The sequence below is a fragment of the Thunnus thynnus genome, chromosome 18 (assembly GCF_963924715.1).
Source record: "Thunnus thynnus chromosome 18, fThuThy2.1, whole genome shotgun sequence".
Taxonomy (NCBI): Eukaryota; Metazoa; Chordata; class Actinopteri; order Scombriformes; family Scombridae; genus Thunnus; species Thunnus thynnus.
In genome coordinates, this window is record NC_089534.1 from 17,995,174 (window position 1) to 18,019,540 (window position 24,367).

Sequence of the window (24,367 nt, forward strand, 5' to 3'; positions counted from 1 at the left end):
TTACAAACCCTGAGTGATTTGTAGTGTCTTGTGTGTTTGTACTTTAAATTTTGTGTGCCCTCATTCACCATTCTCTTTGTGTACGCATGTTATATACTGTACATAGACTTCGGTCCAATGGAAACTCTCTGTGCAAGAAAGCATTTTGGCTTCAGCGAATCATGATGTGACAACGATGTCCACATGCAAAGCCAGTGTGCTATTTTTGATCACTCCAATGTCATTCAACCGTCCCCTCGCACAAGGGAACACAAGGCATCAATTGGAAAGAGAGAGATGTCCTTGACAATGTGTGGCTGCTTTCAATTAACATCAGAGGCGCGTTATAAATATTCAGATGCAGCTCATTGTGCTCCCTTGCTCACTGGAACACAAACAGATGCAATCACATATCCTGACTCAACTTGAATATATCGTACTTTCCAGAGCCACATGTGTGTGTAACGCAAGCAGGGCTCCATTACTGAGTGAACGTCGACAGCGTGTTCTTATCTTATAATTACATATCTTTGTTACTGTTGTTGCTGGGAGGAATTTTTCAGATGTCAGCCATATTTTCAGAGAAGAGGGCAATTGTGTTTTGGAGCCCTGCTGACAGACTGAATGACAGATCTGCAGTGAGACGATCACACCAACTCTGTCATGAGCCCAAACAAAATCTCCATGGTGACTATAGCACAAGCAACACACAAGCTTTTTATTCCAGCAGTACAGTAAATCCTGCCCTGCTTGCAAAAAATAATTTAAAGATGGATTCTTGCTTAATGTATCCTTATAAAGTCTCACTAAACTTACATGTAAATTGCTTTAGCGCAGAGGGTCAAAAGGACAGAATCATGTCCCCATCCACCACTCAAACACCATCAACTCTTTCTCTCTCGCTCTCTGAGTCCTTACATTCATAACTAATGTTACAGTCGCTGTTGTACTCAAACTGGAAGCTTAATGAAAGAATGATGTTTCTGGAAAGTGAACCAAGCAACACACACGTCTCAAGATAATCCTGAATAGGGGAAGAGGATAGCTGATCTCGGAAAACCTCTCTGTGATTTTAGGCTAAACACAGTCCTGCTGTATGTAAAGCAGGAGGGAAATCGCATCCACTTCTTCTCTGATAACATGTTGAGTCTGTGTTTAATTTGTCTTTAAAACAACATCTAACCAGTTAGTAAATGGAAATAATTTTCTGTTTATATGGAAACACACAGCCTTGGATTGGCTTCATTTTCTTATCTAAACAGTTTTCATAAATCTGAATATGTTTTATAATATTTGATTAAGGAAGATTTTTGAAGGATGGATTACGCCAAAGCCTAAAAACAAAAATTCAGTCTTTACCCTATGTACATCTACAATCCTGGATGAGAAAGATGTTTATCTATTTTGGCGTTGTTGCCACTGATTTTGTCAGGGATAAGGTCTCTTTTTGCTCTGCCCCGCTATTTGCCAAATTACTTGCAAGAAGTAGGAAGAATTCCACATCCTCCGCGCTCTCCTTCCTGAGATGGGGAGGAGATGAAAGCCTCAGAGATGACAGGGAAAAAGGCAGCTAAATGTGTCGCGCCACAACTCCTCTCTCTGGCTCCCTAAACGTTTCATTTATTCAAGCTCAGAGCAAAACCTCAGTCCCCGTTGTTATAGAAAATCGAATAGGACAGCCAAATGCAGAAATATGCATGTGACACACACAATATGGGTTCACAGTTTTCCTTGCACCCCAGTGCCGTCTCAAAAGGCACAGTCATACCCTGCCGGTGACTATGTAGTGCCAAGCCATTACAGAAGTAGAACATCCACATTCCTGTCTCAGTGTCCATTTGTCAGGCATAAACAAACAAACAAAAAAACCAAAACAAGAATCGAGCATTCAAAATGGGACCCAGACCAAGATTGTGTGTGTAAGACAGGGACAGTGTTACATGTGGAAAAGCAGCTTATGCAAATGATGTTTAGTAATAACAGCATTCAAGCAGCATTAGAGGGAGAGGGAAAACGAATGCTGCTAATTGCAAGAGAGCAGGCAGGCGGGGAAATGGGTAGGTGGGTTCACTGCATGCTGCCATTCAGAAACTAGGCTTGTAGAGAAGGCAGTGGAGGGAATGATAGCAAAAGACATGTACAGTAGATACATATCTGAAAGCTGCAGAAACTACAGCTTAGCAGAAAGGCTTCTATTCCATGGCAATCAATATCTTTATATAACTGAGTAGGTGGAAATTAACATTCAAGATTCAGAGATTTAATACTCAGTTTAGCTGCAAGACAATGTAATGGAATTTGCCTCAGAGACGCCTGCATCACAGACACTGCCAGATATTTTAACGGGTGTGATTACTGTCAGCTAACAGCTACCTCCTATCATGTTCACAACTAAGAATTAAAAAAATCTACTTTTTGAACCATTCAGATTTCTCATTTGACTGCTCTTTGAAAAATGTGTGTGTCACATGCATTTTTTTTTTTGGTTATCATGACCTTGGAACCTAAAATAATTTAAAAAAGAATTTTCCAAGTCATAGACACCACATTTTTAGATGTATTGATGACTTTTCTGTGGAGCTGTGAAGTGATCTCTACAACTATATGTTTTATTTCAGATTCAACACACAAATAGTTTTTAAAAGCTCAGTTTCTGAAGCATCCTGAAGCACTTAACAGATGTATGAAATAAGTGCCAAATATTAGTTTCCTGGTTTGCTTATGCATTGTTTTACAAAGTGAAAAATAATTTATTGTGTTAAGGGAAAAGATTTTGAACATGACAACATAATCTAAAAATGAAGCAACTACTTCAGCAAAAAGAAACATTGGCTTTAAGCACTGGCCAAAGCTCACTAACAGCGACATGGTGCTGGACTTGTAATAATATGGGCAGCCATCTCATGGGTGTCATTGTGCGTATTGCTCTCTGTGGTCAAATAACGTGCAAGGAATCAGTGGCCATTTTACAGCGTCAAGTGCACGCTATATTGCACACACTGTTCCCCCATGATGTTCTGATATTTCAAGATACTAATGAACCCCACACATACTGGTTAATAAACTGAGGAGCTCCCAAGTGAAAACAACTTCCCCTGGTCTCCCCTATGAAGCTTTCCTGCATTAACTGTTTTTTTTCTTTGGCCACTTGTGATGGTTGTTACAGTGAACTTGTTAGCAAACAGCTGTCTATTTACACATGCAGTAGACACAGAGCAACAATAGCATTCATTTGTAGTCGTGTTTCTGGTACCTGGCAAATGTAACATTCACTCTCCTTTTAACTCTGTTTCCGTCTCCACCAAATCCTGAGAAAACTCCTTTAGCAGCTAAACGCTTCACTATGTTCACCAGCTAGGAGCTAACTTTGTCTCTCTGCCATTTGCAGTGTACAGTGAGTTTATCAGAGCTTTTTCTCTGAGAACAGCTGCCTGCTGCAACAGGAAATGACACTGATGAGAGCGGTGAGACTGAACCATGACTGTAAAGTTGCAGGCCGTAAAACCAAAACAATGAGCTGAAAGATGCTACATTGCTCCCTAGAGCTGAAGGGAAATGTGGAGTCAGGTGATAATTCTCTGTGGGTTCATCACTACGAGCATCACCTTTCACATTACACACATTACATCATTTGGTAAACTGTCGATATAACAACATTGATTAGTGACTGATTAAGGTTAAGTGAGTCAAAGTCATATGCTTTGTTGACCTTCCTCCCTACAAGGAGTAGTGGCACTAAACATTACATCATACAATCATGACTCTTTGTTCCTGAAAGACAAGCAGCCAGTATCTAGTAAATGTAAATATAGGTCTTATTAGGCATTTGAATGTTATTACTAATTTTAAGAGTATAAGAAGAAGCATGTCATATTTCAACTTATCTGAAAACATTCGAATGACAAACTTAGAGAAACTGTTTTCACTAGACAGTGATGATAAGATAGAAGATAAACAAACTACTTATCTTTCTTATTGCCTCCCTTTCCATCTCTGTCTCTATGTTCATCTGTCTTTGTCTCTGTTCCTCTCTCTCCTTTTGTTCTCTCCAAGTCACTTTCATGAGGTGGAGGGTCTAGGCTTAGATCTCTGGACTCCACAGTCAAAGGAAGTTCTACTTCTATCTGTCTCCAACCACCCTAATCTGCTGGCCGATCTGCTTCCAGCTCAGTCATACAACCAATTCTGTTCTCAAAAAACTACATCAATACACTTCCTGTGCTTCCTGTTTCATTCAGTCTGAGCAGAATGTGTTTCTCATCTAACAGAATCACTTTGAAATGTGCTTGAACAAATCAAGAAGACAATGTCTTCTTGATCGGAATAAAGTGGATAATCTCTGTCGGGAACATGTGTCTGTATTTGTGAGCCAGAGTGTATGGATGGAACAAGTGTTGTCCTCTTGATTTGTGTCCATGTGTCTGCGTCTATGTGCGCCATCGCAGAGTAATGGTGGCAACTGATTGGCATCGCAGATGCAGGTGTCATGATTGACATCGCAGTGAGAGAAAGACAAGAGCCCTGCCGACTGACAATAGCAGAGCAGAGTGGATGTGAAGTGATGCAGAGTGGAGTCTGCAGGTCAGGGATAAAGTGGGTCGAGCGCGCTGCCACACCTGCCCCTTGTCTGGAGAGCAGGTTAGCTGAGCAGCAAAAATAAAACCTCTCAAATTCAAAACACTCTGCATGTCTACTTGCAATTTATGTACCCACTGCTGCTACCGTGTTCTATGATTATCTATATATACTGTATGGTGGAAATACCAAAGCACTGCCTGCTTTTCTTTTTTCATTTCTGGTGCACCATCTCCTTTGTGGTTTATTTGTTTGTCCCCAGAGCAATAAAATGGGCAAATGCACAAGTTTTCTCATCCTCAAAGGTCATAACTGCCTTACCACCTCCCCGATTTTGCTGCTTGCAAACATTTTGCTATCCTTCTCAAAAGTATTATATCACTTGACTGTGATGAGAGGTGATCCATTTCAGTGTGGTGCTTACAGTGATTGACCAGATTGGGATGCTATAATTTAATTCCTTAACTTAAAAAAATGCATGGAATGGGCTAACTGCTGTGCATGATGACTTTTTCATGGAAAATATTACCTTTAAATGCTATTTGCAATACTGTGCAATTTTAATGTCGCACAATAGATGATGCATTTCGCTTGTTTACAAGAAAAATAAGAACTATTGTTACTATGTTTCCAGTCCAGAGATGTTTCTCTATCTCATGTAATCTGCAAGCACCAGGCAGCAAAGGCTTATTTGTGTCATCAAAAAAAGTGCAAAAGACTTCAGTTGCAAATTCTGACCTTCTGTCCACTGTGCCATTTTTGCGCTGCATTACCACATAGAGCTCTAAAATATTTGGCTTTGTTGACTACAGAGAGACTGAGAGGTGAAAGCATGAATTAAGGAAACACACTCCTTCCTGATGAGCCAATACCTGTCTGCCAGCTTCACTCAAGCCAAGAAACACACACATGGCTTTGCATCTGTGTTGGCCCAGACTTCCTCTGTCTCTCTATCTCTTTCGGCCTCTCTCTCTTTCTCTCTGTGACCCAGAAGCATTTCCTCCGCCCATAGAGACTTCCACCAAAGCTAAAAAAAGACCCACTTTCCCATCTCCTATGGACGAAAGAAAAAAAAGGAGAGATATGGGGAGGAATGTAACCCTAGAGTGTCATGATGGATAATTTAAAAGGCATGTTCTGCATCTGAAAAGAAAGATTGCCTTCCCCTGTTAAGAACTTAAATATGCACGTATGCATTGGATATAACACATACAGCATAAACAGAGGCCAGTAAGAGTAGCACTTGTCACCTCTTCATTTCTACCACTGGGAGATATTATAGAGAATAGGAAAGGCTTCTTAAGGGATAATGGCAATGACAAGAAACAAATCCTTCAGTGCCAGCTAGTAGAAGGGTGTGGATCAGACCAGTGAATCCTGTGTCCAGCTACATATAAGGAAATTAGATATGACAGTATTATCTCATGGAAAAATGTGTCCTATACACATCAAGTAAATAGCAACAACTTGTCAACAAGACAAGTTAAGTGTTGGCTTTTTTCTGTATTTTCTTATTGCCAACAAATCTCATGACAAGACCAAAATCAACAGTCCGTCTCCCAATACTTTCTGACTTCCCCACCCTGCCAATGTCTTTCAGTACTAAGCTCATTGGTTCATATGGAAGATGGAAATCTTAAAGAACTGGTAGAAAACATTTGATTTTAAAATAATTACCTAGGGCTTACTCAAACACAAATAAATTGTGTGTTTGCCAGGGACTATTGCCAGCTGCGGATTAATACACATTTAGTACTCAAGTGAGCATTTATAGTACAGCAGCAGGATGTTGAATGTGGGATAGACCCAAAATAAATGACCCAACCACCCATGTTCATGGTAATGAAGGAACATGTCAGCCAGTGGAACTGTGTGGCCACTGATGTGATTTTAATAGCTTTTGAACCACAAAAAAGGTATATGACACAGAGGAATATGCTGTATTCCTCTACTAATATTTGTTAGTATAGTTGGATCAATTCATTGTTGGTTTTGGTGTTTTCATAGGATGTGTTGGCAATGACAAAAATACAGAATATCACCAGCTTTATTGTTTAACATTGCTCATTTCAGCACATTTGCCACACCAACACATAATCTGATTTTACCCAAACAGTGCTTGAATGTCTAAAAGTCAGTGTATTACTTTAAAGACACATAATGTTCATCACAAATCATCAATAGCTTGTCTAAAAATATTGTGTCAAGTCAGTGGGATTTAAACATCTTTTTCAAGCAGAAAGTTACAGGTGCTAATCTTTTTAAGATTCAGAGGGCTGTCAGGCAAAATTTGAACAAACTGATATGTGTGAACATATTCCATAAAAGATGGAAGTTACTGTAACGTTTGGCTCATGTTTTGTCTCACTGGTTCCTCCTGTTATAAGATGATGGCTCAGAATTTGAGCTGCACTCTTGCAGTGTTCAGCAAATCTCCAACGAATACTGCTTAGCTAGACGACAAGCCTCGGTCATCCTGAGCTGTCTTATTAATGTCTTCCTCGTGTAACATATGGCTGACAACTGCCCTCCAACAGACTGATGCCAAAAATCTCCTCCTGATGGGGGAAAGATAATGCAAGAAGGAACTGAAAAGTAGCATCAAGGTTGCTGTGGCTTTATTCTGACAGCTGTGAATGTTCCTTAAGGGCTATTTCATGGTGTAATGTGCCACTGTATAAGTGTGTGAGACGACACTACTTGCCCTTTTCTAATGACTAAGATTACAGCTACAGTCAGTCACTGTCACTCAGCATTGACTAACAGACAGAGAGAGAGAGGAAGAGGAGGAATGTGGATAAGAGAGAAACAGAAAGAAGAAATGGAGAGAGGAGGTGAATTCACAAAACGGAGAGATTTTTACTATTCACATTGATGAAATATGGTCTTCATGTGTACAAATAGATGTGTGCATGCCTCTCTTTGATTGGTCAGTAATGAATGGCTGCCATTGCTATGAAAAACAAATAGGAGACAGCACAAACAAGGAGAGAATGGACAACAGGCATTATTTTCCTCTCTAGTTTTGTGTCTGTGACAGAAATACCAATTATTCATTGCTGGAGAACATTTCTATTCAGTGCTATTGGTATGTGGTCTAATTCTTCTTGGTTGCCTCGGTGACATGCACATCAGGAAGACAACACAGCATCTCACAGCCTTCCAGCCTGTTATCGGATTTCTCGCCATCCGTAGAGATGCTCTCAACTGTGAATTAAAAGACACAAAAACACATCCATACCTGCCGATGATGAGGAACTCCCCAAACACCCCCAGTCGCCTCATGGCCATCAGGAGACCTCGGACAGTCATGCCTTCGCAGAAACATACCACTACACGCGCTTTGGGTAGACGCTCTCGTAGTTTCCTCAAAAGGCGATCAAAGTGTTTCTCCCCCGCATTGCTGTAGATTTTGTCCGAGTGGGCAATGCATAAGCCTTCCTGAGAGGCCAGCTCCTTGAAGGCCTCCATGCCACTCTCCCCATAGTTTCCTATAGGTGATAAAGAAAGCAGGCTCTTGTTTAATAGTGAGGATGCAATAATGTCACTGCAAAACTGAGCTGTAAAACATTCTTTCCTTACTGGAATTAAACATTTTACTTGTGAAAGGTATTGTCACTGTCTGGCAATCGAATTTCTTAAATTTTGATTATGGATAATGCACTGTCTGTGGCATTTTCACTATTGTGAGATCAAAATACTGTATGGGACATATTTTGAATCAATGTTCTAAAGGTTATAAAGCAGCCTTGTTACTTGCAAAAATACACTGACTTTATTAAACAGCATGAATAATTGCTTTCAACCATACATTTCTAATTATTTCACTGATGGACAATGAATATTATGCTTAAAGCACATCCCCCAAACAGTTGTTCACAGAGTCAAGTCCCGACTGAGCTAAAGCTCTGATCCTCTGATAATGAGTGTCTGAGAGTTTACTGGCTACTGATTGCAATCAAAGGCAGAAGGGGTGAGGATAGCTATCCTTGTTCAACTGCATACCATCCCAATCAAGAGCAAACTGCAAAGCTGTTTTAGTCTAAATCTTCTATTTCCATGTGGACGGCTGAGCTTGCCTAATGTGTCACGGTTGGGATTGTTGATAAAGTCCGTGGCTCTTTAGCATGAGAGCTGGATTACACAGACAATCCAATCACTTGCGCATGCTTGAGCATGTGTCTGCGTTCGAATGTGTATGTTGTTGAATGAAAATTAAGAGTACAGATCCATAAAAATCAGAAAACATTTGTCATGCAATTGCCTCGATGAGAGGCTGGGTTCCTGAGGGCCCTTATATGGGTGATGAAGAACAGATACTCTATCTGTGCATGGCGTGTTTTTTAGAGCAAGGAAGACAGCAGATGAAATAGGCATCACAGTAATGCATTTATTCTGGCACACAATGGGCCCATGTGTTGGTTTTCCAATAGTCCTTTGATGATATTTTCAATTGCCTCATTCCATTCTCCCACTGGTAAATGGAAATGATGATATCCAATTATTTTATTCTTTCCATCTAGGCTGTGAGACAAGTGGGTGGCGATGCATTAGTTGACAGCCCATTTGACAATGGCCACCGAAACCTTCTTTGAGTATTCCTACCAGACTGATGATAATTGGCACAGGTAATTTATGCAATTTCACAGCCCTAGCAGTTGCTACGGGCAACAAGCTGCATTTATAACTTGTCTAAGATGGGAGAGACAGAAAACTTGTGAGCTTAAGCCTGCCTTGACCACTATTTCAGAGATATCTAAAGATAGAGGAAAAACAAACAAGTGGATTTAGATATGAGTCCTCAAAGGGCAGAGTAAGGTCTGCTCTGCATCAGGCAAATTATGGTGTGAAATAAAGAACTAAAGTTCTAAACATTTACTGTGGTTTTAAACTTCTCAACTGAACCTATGGTCAGTGTAAGTAGTTACATTTACAGTAAAAAAAAAAAAAAAAAAAAAAAGAAAAAAGAAAAGAAAAATCATAATTTAATTCCATCTAAGTGTACACGTAGTCCTTTAAACCTTCAAAACATTTTTGGAAACTTAGTGTCATACTTTTACAATTCTCACATCTTACTGAATAAATGATGCTGCTTGCAATCAATTTCAGCCTTCCCCTGTCATTACTCTTAAATTATGACTTCAGTCCCAGAGGATCCTCCTGTAGGTATGTTGAAGGTCAGACAACTGACGCCACCTAGTTATTCCTCGAGGTATTACACCTCCCAAACTCCCTCTCTTCATTTATCTGATAGCAACCTGTGCCAAAGCCCCTCTCTAACACCTGACTACTCTCCAAAGATGTTTTACACTCCCTGTGAGTCCACAGCTCCTCATGGGGGATCCTGGGTAATGCAGCCTGTCAGTCATCATTTGGGTGCACATCACTGACTCTGTTTCTCTAAGACTTTAATGAAAAGCCACGGACATAATTCACTTCACAGTAATTACTCTGTCTACCCATCCCCTCTGTCCCTTTTACCTCCTGTCTCCACTATAATGCACTATTGTGCAGTTAGGCTGAACACACGAACTTAAGAGTTTTCAAAAAGAAAGTCCATCATGGAATGAAATACTGAGTACTGTAATTGCTCTGAGGAACAAAGAAATTAATTTTAATTCATATGTATCTGATAAAATTTGGAACATTATTTTTCACTTCATCCCCAGTCTTCTTACTTAACCATGGAATTAATTTTACATTTCCAAAACGAGCACTTAAATTGTTAATGCTAAAATGGTCCCCATGTACTTTGCTAGATATCAACTTTTAAAACTTACCATGATGACTCTGACAACACAGCCAAGAACTTTGAGCTTTACTAAAGTATAAAGACATTATAACAAAGCGCCAAGGAAGAGGAAGACGGCGCAGATTTTACATTTGTCAAAAACATAAGTGAACCCAACACCCAATGTTTACTCAACATACACTACTTTCAGTCCATGCATGCACACACAGCTCTGTAACGATGCACAGAATGTGTGGGAAGATGTTTTACTGTAAGCAATGTCCACACAACCATCAACTCTAGACAACCGCAAAAAAATCCCAATGATGACATGATGACACATACGCACATAATGTCTGTGAACACAACTGTCTGCTCTTAAAAGCCTGAGAGCGAAAGACATATTAGATATACATAAAGAGATGTGACTACAGTAAATATCTTTGACCAGTTCTAAACAAGAGAAAAACATGGAAGTGCACCTGCAAAGTTGCAATCAGAGATCATTGACAAAAAACTGCAATTAGGTTGGTATGAAAATGGGATTGTCTGTCATTTTGGTTGGCCTACACACAATTTTGTGGTGCATTTTTATCAAATTAATTATAAATATGTAATTATCTTGCCCGATTCCCCATTACATCTCAATTTAAAATCACCTCAGAATCTTGTGAAAACAACTGTATACTAATCCTGCATATTTTCAAAATGATAGCACAGAAATTTCACAGCAAATGTATGTCACTCTCAAAACTCCGATAAAAATAATGAGGCCACCATTCGGTCACTATATGAAGCTTTACCACACACTGACAGACAATATCGCTATTATTGAAATATGGTTATAATTATGGTAATTTTCGAGTTAGTGAGCTCTCACCCTCAGTGTGCACCGCAGACACATAGGTCCAGTTGTACCGCTTGACAATGTCCAGCATGGCCCGGGCTTGCAGGACGTCCGAGGGCACGACCCTCAGGAAGTACTTGAACAGAGTCTTATCACTCAGGTCGATGCTGGTGGCAGAGTAGGCGATCTGCGGGATGTTGAAGAGCTGCAGCAGGTTCTGCACCTGAATGGCAACAGAGCTGGATCCCGGTCCGATCACTCCGGCGATGGGCTTCTTGGTGGGTGGAGGCTGGTTGGACGGGGTACCGTCAATGCACCATTTGGACCCGTCCTTATCATCTCGGATGGAGATGAGGGAGTCCCGGATGAACTCGATGCTCTGCTCCAGGGCCACGGAGGAGTGCCAGCAGGAATCCCGGATCTCACAGCCCAGGCTGATGTTTGGGAGCAGGTTCGGGTCGGCGTTGATCCGGTCCAAAGTGTGGAACATGGCTTCCACCCTTTGGATGCCATACTGCTCGCGGACGTCCCCGCACTTCCGCTCGGCCACTTTCTCCGCAGACGGCTGGTGGTGGACGGAGAAGAGCGCGCCGATGATCACGTCTCCGTCCATTCGGGCCACGGAGCGAGGCGCGGCGCGGGGGACCACTGACCGCTCATAGATGCTGCTGCTGTGGGAGAGCACGAGGACACGGAAGAAAAACGTGGGGAGACACAGGAGAGCGAAGAGACCCATCTTTACGCGTGCCATATTGTGCCACATCGCGTGAGCCGCGCCAACTGTGCAGGCATACTATCTGCTGTCTGTCAGTACATCCACGTTTATCCCAGCGACCATGATCTGCGAGCACGACACCTGGGGCATATCCACGCACACCTGCAGAAAAATAAGACACACTACTGTGACATGTAATCCAGGGACAAACAGGGCCAGATGTGCTGAACGTTTATGTAGGAAGAGTTGACTAAGCACGCATGCTCCTTTCCATCAACGCCCTGTTTTACATTCCTGCAGCTGGCAACTGTCCTCCTGCCTCTCTTATCAACTGCCATCGAGGTGCTTTTGAGCAAGGCACTTAACTCACAACCAACTGATCAGTGGGCAGTAGTGGCTGAGCAGTACTGCTGTCCACTGGGATTTGCCAAACCTAGCAGGTGGTTCGCTCTAGTGGAAGCAGCCAAGTACTTAAAAAAAAATTCATCGTGATTTATTACAAATAACGAGTTGACTACGTGTCGGGAGAGGCTCAATGTAATGCGCTCGCTGTCCATTGAGAAAATCAGGCAGGAACCAGATTTCAGCACCGTGGACAGCGCGCTTTCCAAACACGTTACAAGGACGTCTCTGGGACTGTTGGCTGGGCTCGTCGTCCTCTCACAGACACATTCCTCACGGTTTGACTCAGCTGGTTTCTAATAAAGCTAAGAAATAAAACATCCCTCCATAGTCCAGTCCTATTTGAATTCTACACGAGGATGGATGAAGATAACACAGGCTGTTTTTGTTTTACCGTGCATTTTTCTCATTTCGCTCATGCAGCCTAAGGTCCCATTCAAGCATCGGTTGACAATAATAATAATAATAATAATAATAATAATAATAATAATAATAATAATAATAATAATAATAATAATAACACATGAACTGTCTAACATCTTCAGAATAAAGCATAATTAGGATGGACTCATTACCACCTTATGTCGTTTTCATTGTCCTATATACATTCTACATATTTTGAGATGCATCAAAACTTACCTGAATCCTTGAGACATGTCGCGTGCCTTCGCCCTTCTTCTGTAGCGCGTGGTCCTCTGCTGTATTACTTCAGTTTCTCTCCCCACACTCCCCCCTCCCTCCCTCCCTCTCGACTCGAAACGTGAACGTGAAGACCCCCCCTCCCTCCCCGAACCATCGTCTTTTCTACAGTATTTACCTCTTATGCCTGCAAGTCTATAATGAACATGTACTATCAGATTTACAATGACAGCATTATTCAACAAATTTGAACAAAATCTGTTGTCACTTATTATCCATTATGAAAAATCATATCAGTGGAGCATTTGTGAATACAGTCACCTTTAACACTGCTATATGTACAGATTTTCTTACCTAAATTCGTTTTATTATATTGCCATTTCAGTGTGATCTCATGCACGACAGTTTCTCCACTTCATCCAGATATAAGTCGGTTGGAAATGTTTACCTTAAATGCCTATAAGGTAAACTCGGGTCATAGGAAATTGGTGCCCCTGCCAATATAAATATTTGTCAGTCTTTGTGAGAATGCCAGACCAGTTTCACTATCAGAAAAATGATTTTGTGGCAGCACACAGCTGTGTGTTTATGTGAGTGAGCGTGTATGTGGGAGTGCCCCATTATTAATGCATCCAATTATAAATAATTGAAGCGACTTCATATGCGGTGTCTCAATAATAGTATTATTTTAAGAGGGAGAGAAAAAAGTGAAATTGGGTATTGGTGTCAGGCGTTTGCCGCCATTTGAATTATATGACAGGACAACTCACTACAGGATGTTGGACTGACAACATCAAACAGGCAGAAGCGTCCATCACCTATATCTTATATCTTCAACCTTTGAGTTAACATAATGTGCTCAGTTTTGAATAGACTAGGCTACACGAAATAAGCTACAATGGATGTTTTCAGCACCATGGACAGCAGTCTGCATCGCGCCATCTAGCGTTTAATTGAAGGTCAATGACGACGTTTTAAAAAAAAAACCGTCATCAGGTCAACGGAGGCCAACCACTGATCTCAGTTTAGTTAATTTTTTAACCTGCTTTATGAAGCTTAACTCAATGTTTGTTTTTCTTATGGCGATCGTCAACTCCAGGAGTTTACCCTCCATTATAATCCACCATCACTGATGGTGGGAGGGCGGTGGTTGGGGTTGGCTCATGCAGTTTGGGGGCATCATGCAGTTTAGGTGGTAGGGTCCGGTCGTGACTAACGCCAGGCGGTATAAATCACAAATAAACGTATAAAGAAGTCGCTATGACACTGCCACTGCTGGGGCCCGGGGCTTCGGGAGCGAGCATCTGATATTGAACCTGAATAAAAGTGACATGTTTGAGAAGGAGAGACTACTTGGATGCTGGAGCCACGCTTCAAGGCAAAGGGCGACGGCGGTAGGTTTATTCGAGGACTGCAGTCTGCGTGGTTGACCGCAAGGCTTTCCAGCAAAGAGTTCAGCAGTGTTATTATTTTGAAAATTTAGTATTGGCCAAGAGAGACCAATCAATTATATGTATAATGTAATATCAGTTAAATGAATTGTATAAAAATAGGTATAGCCTATTGTGATTTTTCTTTTGCTTTCATAACTGATGAAGCTGAACACAACAGGTGATTAAACATACAGTGACAAAACATACATAGAACCATACAATGAGACAACAATTATATTACCAAGACTTACCACAGTAGGGCATAGTTGAAGTGCATGTGTAACTGCAGGCATTTGTGTGTGTGTGTGTGTGTGTGTGTGTGTGTGTGTGTGTGTGTGTGTGTAAGGAGATGGGCATTTAGGTTGTTAGTGTGAGTGTGACAAACAAAACAAAAATGATTGTTGTTGAAGTTGTGAATGCATACATAATAATAAATACAGACACACAAAAAATAATAATTGCAGGGTGAGGTTACAGAGCTAAATAGGATGGGATGGTGGATTTAGAGGCCGTCGGGAGCATGCACTAGTCACCAGCAGCAAAAGAGAAAGACTGCAGCTCAGGGCAGCCCGGGGAAAGGACAGTTATTTTCTATTTTTACACACCCAGACCAGTAGGACGGGGCTGACCAGTTAAGGGCTACACTCTGTTTTCCCACACTAAACAGCCCCCAGACCCTCAAGAAGGCAGCTTGTCCACAGTGGGTATGAAAGCCAAATTAATTTTTTTGTTTGTTTGTTTTATGTATAATGTTTTATTCTGTTCTTTGGCTTTGAAGTGTTTTCCCCTTTCACTCAGTAATACTGATGACACTGTCGTTGCTTACAGTTGTGAACATTTCGGTGCTCCAAAAATAGACACATATGTGTTTGTTTTGCATCCTCACAACATAACCACCACCAATCAATGTTTTGGAGAGTCTATTTTTCATGCCCTGCTTTGCGCAACTCAAGGGAATCCAGAAAGTTGGCACTTTAGTCATCAACGTTTTTCATTTTCATCAACTTGAGACTGATATCCTATTTAAAATGCCACACTTTACAGACAACAGCACAAAGAATCTTACATAAATACTTGGTTTGTTGTTTAAAATGTCACATTAAAACCACTTAAAACAGGGCAAGGTGTTCAGCACTGGACAGCTCCACTGGGAAAAAAAAGAGGTGGGCACCAGTACCATTACTGGTGAAGTTGAGCCACTAATATTGAAAAAATGAACACCAGGTGGAAAAGAAAAGGTGTATAAACACGTCTCATACCAGTTGTCATTTATTGTGGATAGACGTCTAGATTACCACCTGCGCATAGTTAGCTGGCAATTCCCAAATAGTCCCCAAAAGAATAGATGTAAGCTTTTACATGAGGATTAAAGGTTTGTAATTAGTACACTATTGTGACTATTTTGATTGAGCAATTTAACATCATCCATGCATCCATCTATTCATACACACATGTGGGTGTGTTTTAAATGATCTGGGGTCTAGTTTGTTTTAACTGTATTACAGGACAAAAATAGAAGATTTTATGGTTGCCTGGCCACCCTATACAGACCAGTAAACCTCAAATGAAGCATGTAAACCAGTGAATCACAAATGTTTGTACAGCATTGGATTCATATACACCATATTCACAAACGCTCAAATTGTTCCTGTACAAAATCCACTTAACTCAATTGGTGTTAATACATTATATAACTTACAGTGAAATCAGTCAGTCTATGCATTTCATACTTACTTCAACAATGTAATGGTTTTAATAAGAAATGTCATTGCATGTTTTCAAACATTTCTACAGAGCTTAAACATCATCTCCAGACATGTTTTAAGACATATAAAAATACTTGAATAATAAAGCTAAATAAAACTTTGAATATAGATAACCATCTGATAATGGCTTTTCCACATCAAAGTTCAGATACCTAGTTAAAATTCTTTGAATTACATCTCCCTCATTGAAAAATCCCAAATCTATCTATGTAAATATTGTTCATTTTAAAAGTTGCTGGACACACCATGTCTCCTCTTTTGCTGAAAAGTCCATTCTCACTGTACGCTTCAAGTTTTCACATGACACTTGTAAGTTTCATACTGGATCAAGACTGGCTTCCAAACTAGTGTTGATGTCACAAAACCATGCTTGTAGGTACACATGTTAAACTGAGATTTAAGGTGAACACAGACAAATTTTCCCGCTTCTGCAGATGAATGTGAAAATAGCCTTATTCTCTACATACATTTTTCTGCTCAGTGAAGCTCAAACATCCAACAATAAGCAAAACACATTTTTGAGTGGAGGGTGACTTTAATGATTTAGGGTATCCTGAGAATTTTTGAGGCCACATGGAAAATGTAACTTCTTTTTATTACCAGTGATAGTCCCACTGACTACATGGGTTTGCTTCACCAACACCGCATGACAAGTGTATTCAGTACTGCTAAACACTGTCCTGCTGATGTGTACATGAGTCAGCTCCTCTGGCTCCGGAGGGGTTGTTTTGGTGAAATGTGGAGCCTCCCTTGGTAACAACAATAAATGGAGGCATAAAGTCTTCAGAAGGCTGCTGCTGTGCTTTGTGCGGGTTGATGGCAAAAATAGTACAACACTGACCTCTGCTGGTTGTTATGAGTCACTGCAGGTTATAAAAATAATGATGCATCATGGCCAGACATGATTGACGTGATTTGTTTTAACATTTCTTTGACATGACATGATACTTTCGTATTTTCTTTCTTTCGTTTTGTTATTAATTAATGATGGACACATTTACACTTAAAATTAACTTATGAATTAACTTCAGATTTTACATACATCAACAAATAAAATATGATGCAACAATTGTCATAGATACTAAAAATAGTTGAAACCATAGCATCACCTCGACCAGCCACACACACACACACAAACAACAACAACAACAACAACAACAACAACAACAACAACAACAACAACAATAATAGTTTTGAATCAGCAAATAACAAATACATTACATTAAATAAGCTTGGTCTTTGTTATAAATATACAGCTTGACAGATAAAGAGGCTAGATAACCTACATACACATACTATATTATATGTTTTTATGGGTTTTTTTGTGAAATTATACTCATCTCTTCTACAGTTGTACTGCCGAAATGTGGTCAAATGTTAGGGGTCATTTTCAACAATATAAGATGTCATAGTTCACTTTAATGTTTAATTTTTGTGTAGGCCTAAATGTTATAATCTAAGGGTTACATTTTTGCTGATAAATCATTGTTGTTGACAAATGCCAAATGATGCTAAAGTGTTTAAAAATACATCAAAACAAAAGGAGTAGGCTAACCATCTACACCATTACATGTTGTTATATTCTTCATTTTCTTTTCTGTTATTATAAGAACAACAATACTTTTTTCCCCTCAATGCAGAATAAAAACTACCTTTTAGTCAATAAAGTTTTGAGGAGAAAAAAACAGGAGGCTGGGTCCGAGGAGGAGATGCAGCTAGCAATCATTAGCAGTTTGTCTGCAGAAGTAGCTACAGTCACAGTTAGTTATATTTTAATATAACAACCACGTTTTCCTGTCAACAAAACAATAAGGTGAGAAGCTACTCGCATGTTAGCCCGACATTATCTTGCTAAGTCACGCTTGTTGAGAGCCGTTCAACTTCCCGAAACGGCTAGCTGTTGTTAGCCAACATTAGCAATACCGGTCAGTGTAAGCTAGCTCGACATTGTTACAGAAATAAGTTGATTTAGTTGAAAAAGAACAACTGACCACAAACTGACTTGCATTAGCGGGTTGTACGTAAACTACTGCACGTCTTAGCAAAAGCTTTTATTGTAACGTTAGTCTGTTCATTTGTAGCGGTGCTGTTTATTGTAAGTGAACTTAAACTGTCAGAAACATAAAGTAGCCAAATTACAGTATATTCTTGATGGTGTAGGCGATTTATATGAGACACTTGTTTAGTAAAGTGAGCCGGTCTGATGAACGCCATTTAACCAAAGCTGATTTGGCGGATATTCACCGCAGTTGATGATTCACTTATGACAAAATTAATGATGTTATGCCTCATTTAATGGCTAGGTGATGTACAGATACTGATGTCCAACAAAAACCCACGCAAGCTGCATTTAAAATAAGACTTGGAAGTGACATGAAAGCTATTCATATTCAAATGTACATGTACATGTAGTTGTATTCATATGACTGCTGTATGGATTAATAAAGAGGGCATTGAAACAGACAATAGATCTCAGTTACAGAAGTATTTTAACTGTCTCAGTACACATGAAATGATCACAATCCTGTGGCAACCATGTTGGATGCATTGAAATAAATACACAAGAAGTATCCTTTCTGTCTGTTAAAGTTCTTCAGGTACACTTCAGAAGTGTTATTAAAGTGCTAAAGTTAACCGAGATAACTAGAGTGCACCAGGTGGATCTTGGCTCCACTATCACTAGCTGTGTCCCAATTCCATATTACATACTATCTGTGTATAGGATGCACTATACACTATTTGTTATATCTTTTTTAATTAGTGCACAATAAATCAACACATTTTCCCATTTTATACTAATAGAAATTATGCAAATAGAAAGTGCATCATTACATCAAACTACAACTTTTGAATCATACTACTAATTTAACTTCACAAAAAGAAAGCAAAATGTTTAAAATGTTTGTGTACTAAGATCTCTGCACCTTTCTCACCACTTTCTTTTAATGTTTTACAACTGTTAAGCTCTTTGAGTTGATTTGTATATTGCATTCTGGGATATTGGGATGATAATGTACACTAACAGTAAGCACAGAAATCAAGTGTTTTTTTACTGTACATACTAAATGTTTTCAGTGTAGCTAGTTTACTTTGTCACTTTCTTGTCTTTCTCCCAAAAGTAAGAAAGAAAAGGCTTTGACCTCCTTTATATCATGCCGGGAAGCTTCCTAATAAGGTACTTTTATGAGGGAGCCTTTTAGCTGTCACGTGACTGTAGTACTTCCACATAAGGCTTAGCGGGGGCACTGTTTCACAGTTGTTGTGCAGGCTCTACACATGGCAAGAGAAACAACTCCAGTGCCTCTGACAATTTAGGTTTGCTTAGTCATTCAGTATGTTTACCACTATTGACAAAATATTACATCAGTTCTACTACGTTGATATTTAAGTGTTAATTACAAATCACTGTAATATAATTAATGTTGAGGTGTATGCAACTCAGCAGGTATGATGTCATTGCTCTTTCATAGGATCGTTTGAAATTATAGAAATATGAAGGTAAGTCTTTTTCTCTTGTTATCCATCAGCATAAATCTGTGCCCTTTTTCACGAATGCACTGGATACGGTGCAAACTAGAATTTTCAGCCGTCTATCCCATTTTGCACCTTAATAACAACAGCAGCAGATGCTTTCTTGTGTTTAGGACAGAGTCATAGATTTATTGGACATGATTTACTGTTGCTTTACTCTTTTTTACAAAACACTTTTTATATATTATTCTCTCTCTCTGTCTGTCTCTCTCTTTCTTTAACACACACACACACACACACACCTAAATATTTCATTTTACTCTTGGATATTAGATAGTTATGTTAAAATACATTTTGTGCACATTTACAACATTACTGCTCATAAAGCACATTCATGTACACTGGCCAGGGGTACTGTACTATATATAGCTTTGAAATTTGAATTTATTGAATAGTTTACTCTTATGCTTTGATCACTCTCCCCTACTTATATTGGCATCTGTATTTACTATTTAGTTTTAAAGTTTGATTTATGGTGCAATTCTCGTCTCAGAAAGGCATGAAACAGACTTTGGTGCCATGATATAATCTGCCCATACTACTAATTTACCCTCCTGAAGATCAATGAAGCCTTGTTTTGTCTTGTCTTATCTTTAATACATTGACATAATTTGCTCTTTCCACTTATTTGGCAGGACTCACAGCCAGAGTTATCCTGAGAAGCTTCCCACCCCCTCAGCTTGAAGATGGAGGAGGACCATGTTCATTGCATGTCCTGTGTTAACCAGAGATGCATGGTCAGACCTCAGCCAGGCATTTCTTGTGATATTATCACCTGTCCTCTGGTGTGTGGGGCTGTATTTCACTCCTGCAAAGTAGATGAACACAACCTCCTTTGCCCACTGTTAAGGGTCCCCTGCCTTAACAGTGGCTATGGCTGTCCTGTCACCCTGGTGCGCAATCAAATGTATGCACACCTCGAGGTGTGTCCTGCTGGGGTGGTGTGCTGCACTATGGAGTGGAACAGATGGCCTGTTAGCTGCCTGGACTATACTTCCTATGAGAGCCTGAGCCGTGGGGTGGAGGAGGTGGAGCAACTGGACATGGCACTTGCACTTCAGGACCAGCGTACACTACTTGAGTCCCTCAAGGTGATTGCCATGGCACCTACTGCAGAGAAAGAGCCACTTGTCCCTGTAAGTAAGGTTAACAGGGCAACAGACTCAGCTTTGCTTGCATCCGTACCTGAAGCCTCCGCCAGTGAGTTACCTTTGCAGCCTTCATCCCCATGTCCACCACAACCAGCCCAACCAGGCTCAGCAAAGGAGAGAATTGTCAGTGGAATTAATGGGCTGAACGAGGAGCATTTCGGTAAACTCTATGAGGCCACCCTTGTGACTGCTAGAAGTTTAGCTGCTGCTTTAGACTTTGTTAGCAGTGCCAGCTCCTCTGACAGCAACACACAGCGTGTGAACAGAGAAGCTGCTGAGCAGGAGAGTAGATTGATCAGCAGCAGCAACACAGACCTTCAGAATGGACTGGAAAACAAAACACCTGTAGCCGCTGATGGTTTTAATATTAGAGAGAAGGATGAGCAGAGTGTTTGCTCTAGCTGTTTGAGTGGAAATGGGGCTCAGAAAAGAACAGATGAAGAAATGGTAAACACAACAAACGGACAGCTGTCAGGAGCCATGGAGGCCTGTGTTGAGAAACCCTGTCCTGTTGATGTACAGGGTGATATGAATGCTGGTGCTTCTCAGGAGCCAGTGACCCCTCCAGTGTTGTCTCCAGTGCATGACAGCCAGGGTGTGGCACAGAGAGCTGGTCATGTGGTGCTAGAAGATAGGGGGCTAGTGCTCCTAGAAAACCATGGGCCTCAGCGGAAGTTCCACAGCTACCAGTTTTTTAGGGGCCAGGGTCAGTATTCATTACCAAATGGACGGATAGGATTCATCCCAGACAGGTCATTGTATAGATTGCGACCCAAAATGGAGGACAAGGCAGTGGATACCTCGGACTTGGAGCAGGTTGAGGATCCCATGGGTCTGGGAGAGATTGATCTGATCACAGCAGCCCTGCTCTTCTGTCTGGAAGAGTCCAGAGAGTGTAGAAGGATCTCTGATACAGTCTATGTTGATGGCTATCGTGTTGACTTTGGCACACAGACTTTCACTTTCCCTGCAGCAATCTTGGTAACAAACACTAGAGTGGGTGACATGGCCTCTGCATCTGCCTGTGACCACGCTGCCCCCCAGCTCTCCTACCCCAGCCCATTCCGCACTCTCCGACTCGGCCTTGTCCTGGAAGCTCTGGAGGTCGAGGCAGTCCCACATAACCGTTATCTCCCTCCTAACCCCCGCTACCAGCACATGTTTCCCTTTGTCTGTGGCCAGTCATTCCGCCGGGACCAATTTTCTTCTCATTTCACCAATGTCCATGGTGACATTCACGCTGGTCTCAATGGTTGGATGGAGCACCGCTGCCCCCTGGCATATTATGGCTGTACATTTTCCCAGCGGAGGTTTTACCCCTCCACCGAGGGAGCCAAGGTGGTTCATGACAGGCACCTCAGGTCCTTCGGGGTTCAGCCTTGCCCAAAGGCAAAACTTCCAAGTGACACCCAATCTGACCAATTTAGTGAGCTGCCCAATGAGATACTGTGGCACATAGCTGGGTTCCTGGACAGTTTCAGCCTGTGCCAGCTGTCATTGGTGTCACGGACTATGAGGGAGGTGTGTGCCAGTCTCCTCCAGACCCGAGGCATAGTGGAGCTGCAGTGGGAGCGAACGCAATGCCATGGTGCTCATGGTACTGTGTCATGGCAGATCAAAAACAGAGTGAGTTAAAAACAGTATTATAAACCTACTGTGTGTATGTGAATCACTCATGAAAATAGTTAAAAAGTTGCATATTCTGTTGCAGGAAGCAATATTGTAAATAGCTGACGTGTCACTATAGAACAACAATAAGTTCTACAGTATTCTACACACAATAAAATAATTGTGACCATATTTGGAAAATTGTCATTACATTTTTAAAGGAATACCACTCATGTTTGTGTGATACATATTGTATATAGCTGGAGCCAGCAGCCAGTTAGCATAAAGACTGGAAATAGAGGGAAACAGTTAGCCTGGTACAGTCCAATGGTAACAGAATCCCCCTACTAACCTCTAAAATGTTTTGTATGTAGCTTGTTTATCTATCTGTACAAAAACCAAGGTGTGTAGCTTTACACACAGGTTTTGTAAGGCGCCCAACTAAACATCTTAACATGCAGTGCCCTTTTTTAAATTCCAACTTCTTTACTCTTGCAGGTGTGGAGATTCAGCACTGCCTTCAGCCAAGTGTGGTCATGGGGTTTCACTGATCTCCCCAGCATGTCGGACCATCTTAAGAGATGCCACTTCAACACAGTGGAGCACAAGACGGAGCCTGTTCCCCTTCCTGCCATGTGTACCGCACGAGATGGATACTCACTGCGTCGCGTCCTGCGTCACGTTAACACCTGACCAAACAAGACTAACCTCTCGTAGCTGCACGAGTGTCACTCTGGTATTATGTGGACGTTGCAATTAAAGATTATTTTAAAAAACTATTAACTCTTCCTGTATTACACTAGATTGTGAAGAAGCCTTAATGAAATAATATTTTACTTGCCACAGTGAAGGACTGCTTTTGTGGGTCGTCCCTTTGTGGAGAAAAAAAAAGATTAAGCATTTAGCTTTGCATGGGTTTATGCTGCAAATGCACTTGTATTCTGGTAAGATAAAGTATATTTTCTTGAAGACAAATATGCACAATAGATTTATATTATTCTGTGTGATATACTGAGCAAATGGAAAGAGATTTAAATGTTTTCACTATCTTGCCTTTCAGTAGTAGCCATGGGAAAAAGCAGATTGTTGGTTATATTGCATTATTTCTGTGTAACGGAAGTTATGCCAGCACTTTACACAAGATTTGCTAATCCCTCCTATTATCTGTGACCCTAAATGATCTAGTCTTTCTTATCCCTGTAAAGGGTGTCAATCCAATGCAAACTGGACTCATGACAAGTCTGTTGTCTGGGTTTGTAGGATGTCAGGACATGAGTCAAAACAGATGGATATTTATATGAGGACTGCCCAATAATGCATGTGATTTGCTACCATTTAATAAAGTCTTTACATCCTTTCATGTATTTGTCTTTAAAGCTCTCCTTAGTTACTCAATATGAAACTTCATTGTTGCCATCCATTGGTGCGTGGGTTAAAGGAAAATATCTGAACTTTACCTATAAATGTTAGAATCTTATGTTGAACAGAGCCAAGTTGTCATGGTGCCAACATGTTTACACAATATTTCTCCAGTTTATGCAGACACTGTAGTTAAAATGCTGGTAAAACTTAATAAAGCCAGCAGGGCTCAACACACATTTACTTGAATAAAAAAAGTCGAGAAATGTAAATTTAATGACCAGGTAGAAGGATTAACTGTTCATTTTACTCAGCTTAGAACAATCAAAAAAGTGCAGAATCCTTTTTAGTGCAGCTTGTAAGAGGAGTAAAACCATGTATCTAAGCTAAATGCAAGTCTTTTATCATATGTATATACATTTACATATATACACTCACACACACGACGGACAAATTATTAAGCATCCAATTATCTGATTAATGACCTTTGACACGTGAAAGTGTTTGCCAAACTCTACCTGTCTATGCAAAACCAAGTCGATCTAAATTTGCATAATTACATTGGTTCTTGATGCTCCCGTGTATTGATGCACTTTTTATTTTACAGTCACTGACACAGACCAGTCACCTG

The 24,367-nt window shown here is 40.6% G+C and overlaps 2 protein-coding genes across 5 annotated transcripts in view; one reads left to right on the forward strand and one right to left on the reverse strand.

Annotated features, from left to right (window-relative positions):
- Positions 1-12,070, reverse strand: part of grm1a (glutamate receptor, metabotropic 1a) — a 31,059-nt gene extending 18,989 nt beyond the window's left edge. For both annotated transcript variants that reach the window (XM_067572878.1, XM_067572879.1), the window contains exons 1-2: positions 11,166-12,070; positions 7,796-8,045 (exon numbers count right to left, since the gene is read on the reverse strand). In XM_067572878.1, coding sequence (XP_067428979.1) covers positions 7,796-8,045; positions 11,166-11,895 — 980 coding nt within the window. In that variant the 5' untranslated portion in view covers positions 11,896-12,070. The remainder of the gene's footprint in view (positions 1-7,795; positions 8,046-11,165) is intronic.
- A 5,677-nt stretch (positions 12,071-17,747) lies between these two features.
- Positions 17,748-23,737, forward strand: LOC137169132 (F-box only protein 30-like). Of its 3 annotated transcripts, XM_067572134.1 has the most exons (5): positions 17,755-17,900; positions 19,207-19,262; positions 19,558-19,585; positions 20,254-22,395; positions 22,876-23,737. In XM_067572134.1, the coding sequence occupies exons 4-5, from the start codon at positions 20,305-20,307 to the stop codon at positions 23,068-23,070; spliced, it is 2,286 nt and encodes a 761-aa protein (XP_067428235.1). In that variant the 5' UTR covers positions 17,755-17,900; positions 19,207-19,262; positions 19,558-19,585; positions 20,254-20,304; the 3' UTR covers positions 23,071-23,737. The 3 variants fall into 3 exon arrangements, with proteins under 3 accessions (XP_067428234.1, XP_067428235.1, XP_067428236.1); XM_067572135.1 differs by lacking the exon at positions 19,207-19,262; XM_067572133.1 differs by lacking the exons at positions 19,207-19,262; positions 19,558-19,585 and having other exon boundaries at positions 17,748-17,900.
- The last annotated feature ends 630 nt before the right edge of the window (positions 23,738-24,367 follow it).

Coding starts and splice junctions, on each gene's coding strand:
- LOC137169132 (XM_067572133.1), top strand. CDS start 20,305: ATGGAGGAGGACCATGTTCATTGCATGTCCTGTGTTAACCAGAGATGC. Junction 22,396..22,875: donor CATGGCAGATCAAAAACAGA/GTGAGTTAAAAA, acceptor TTACTCTTGCAG/GTGTGGAGATTCAGCACTGC.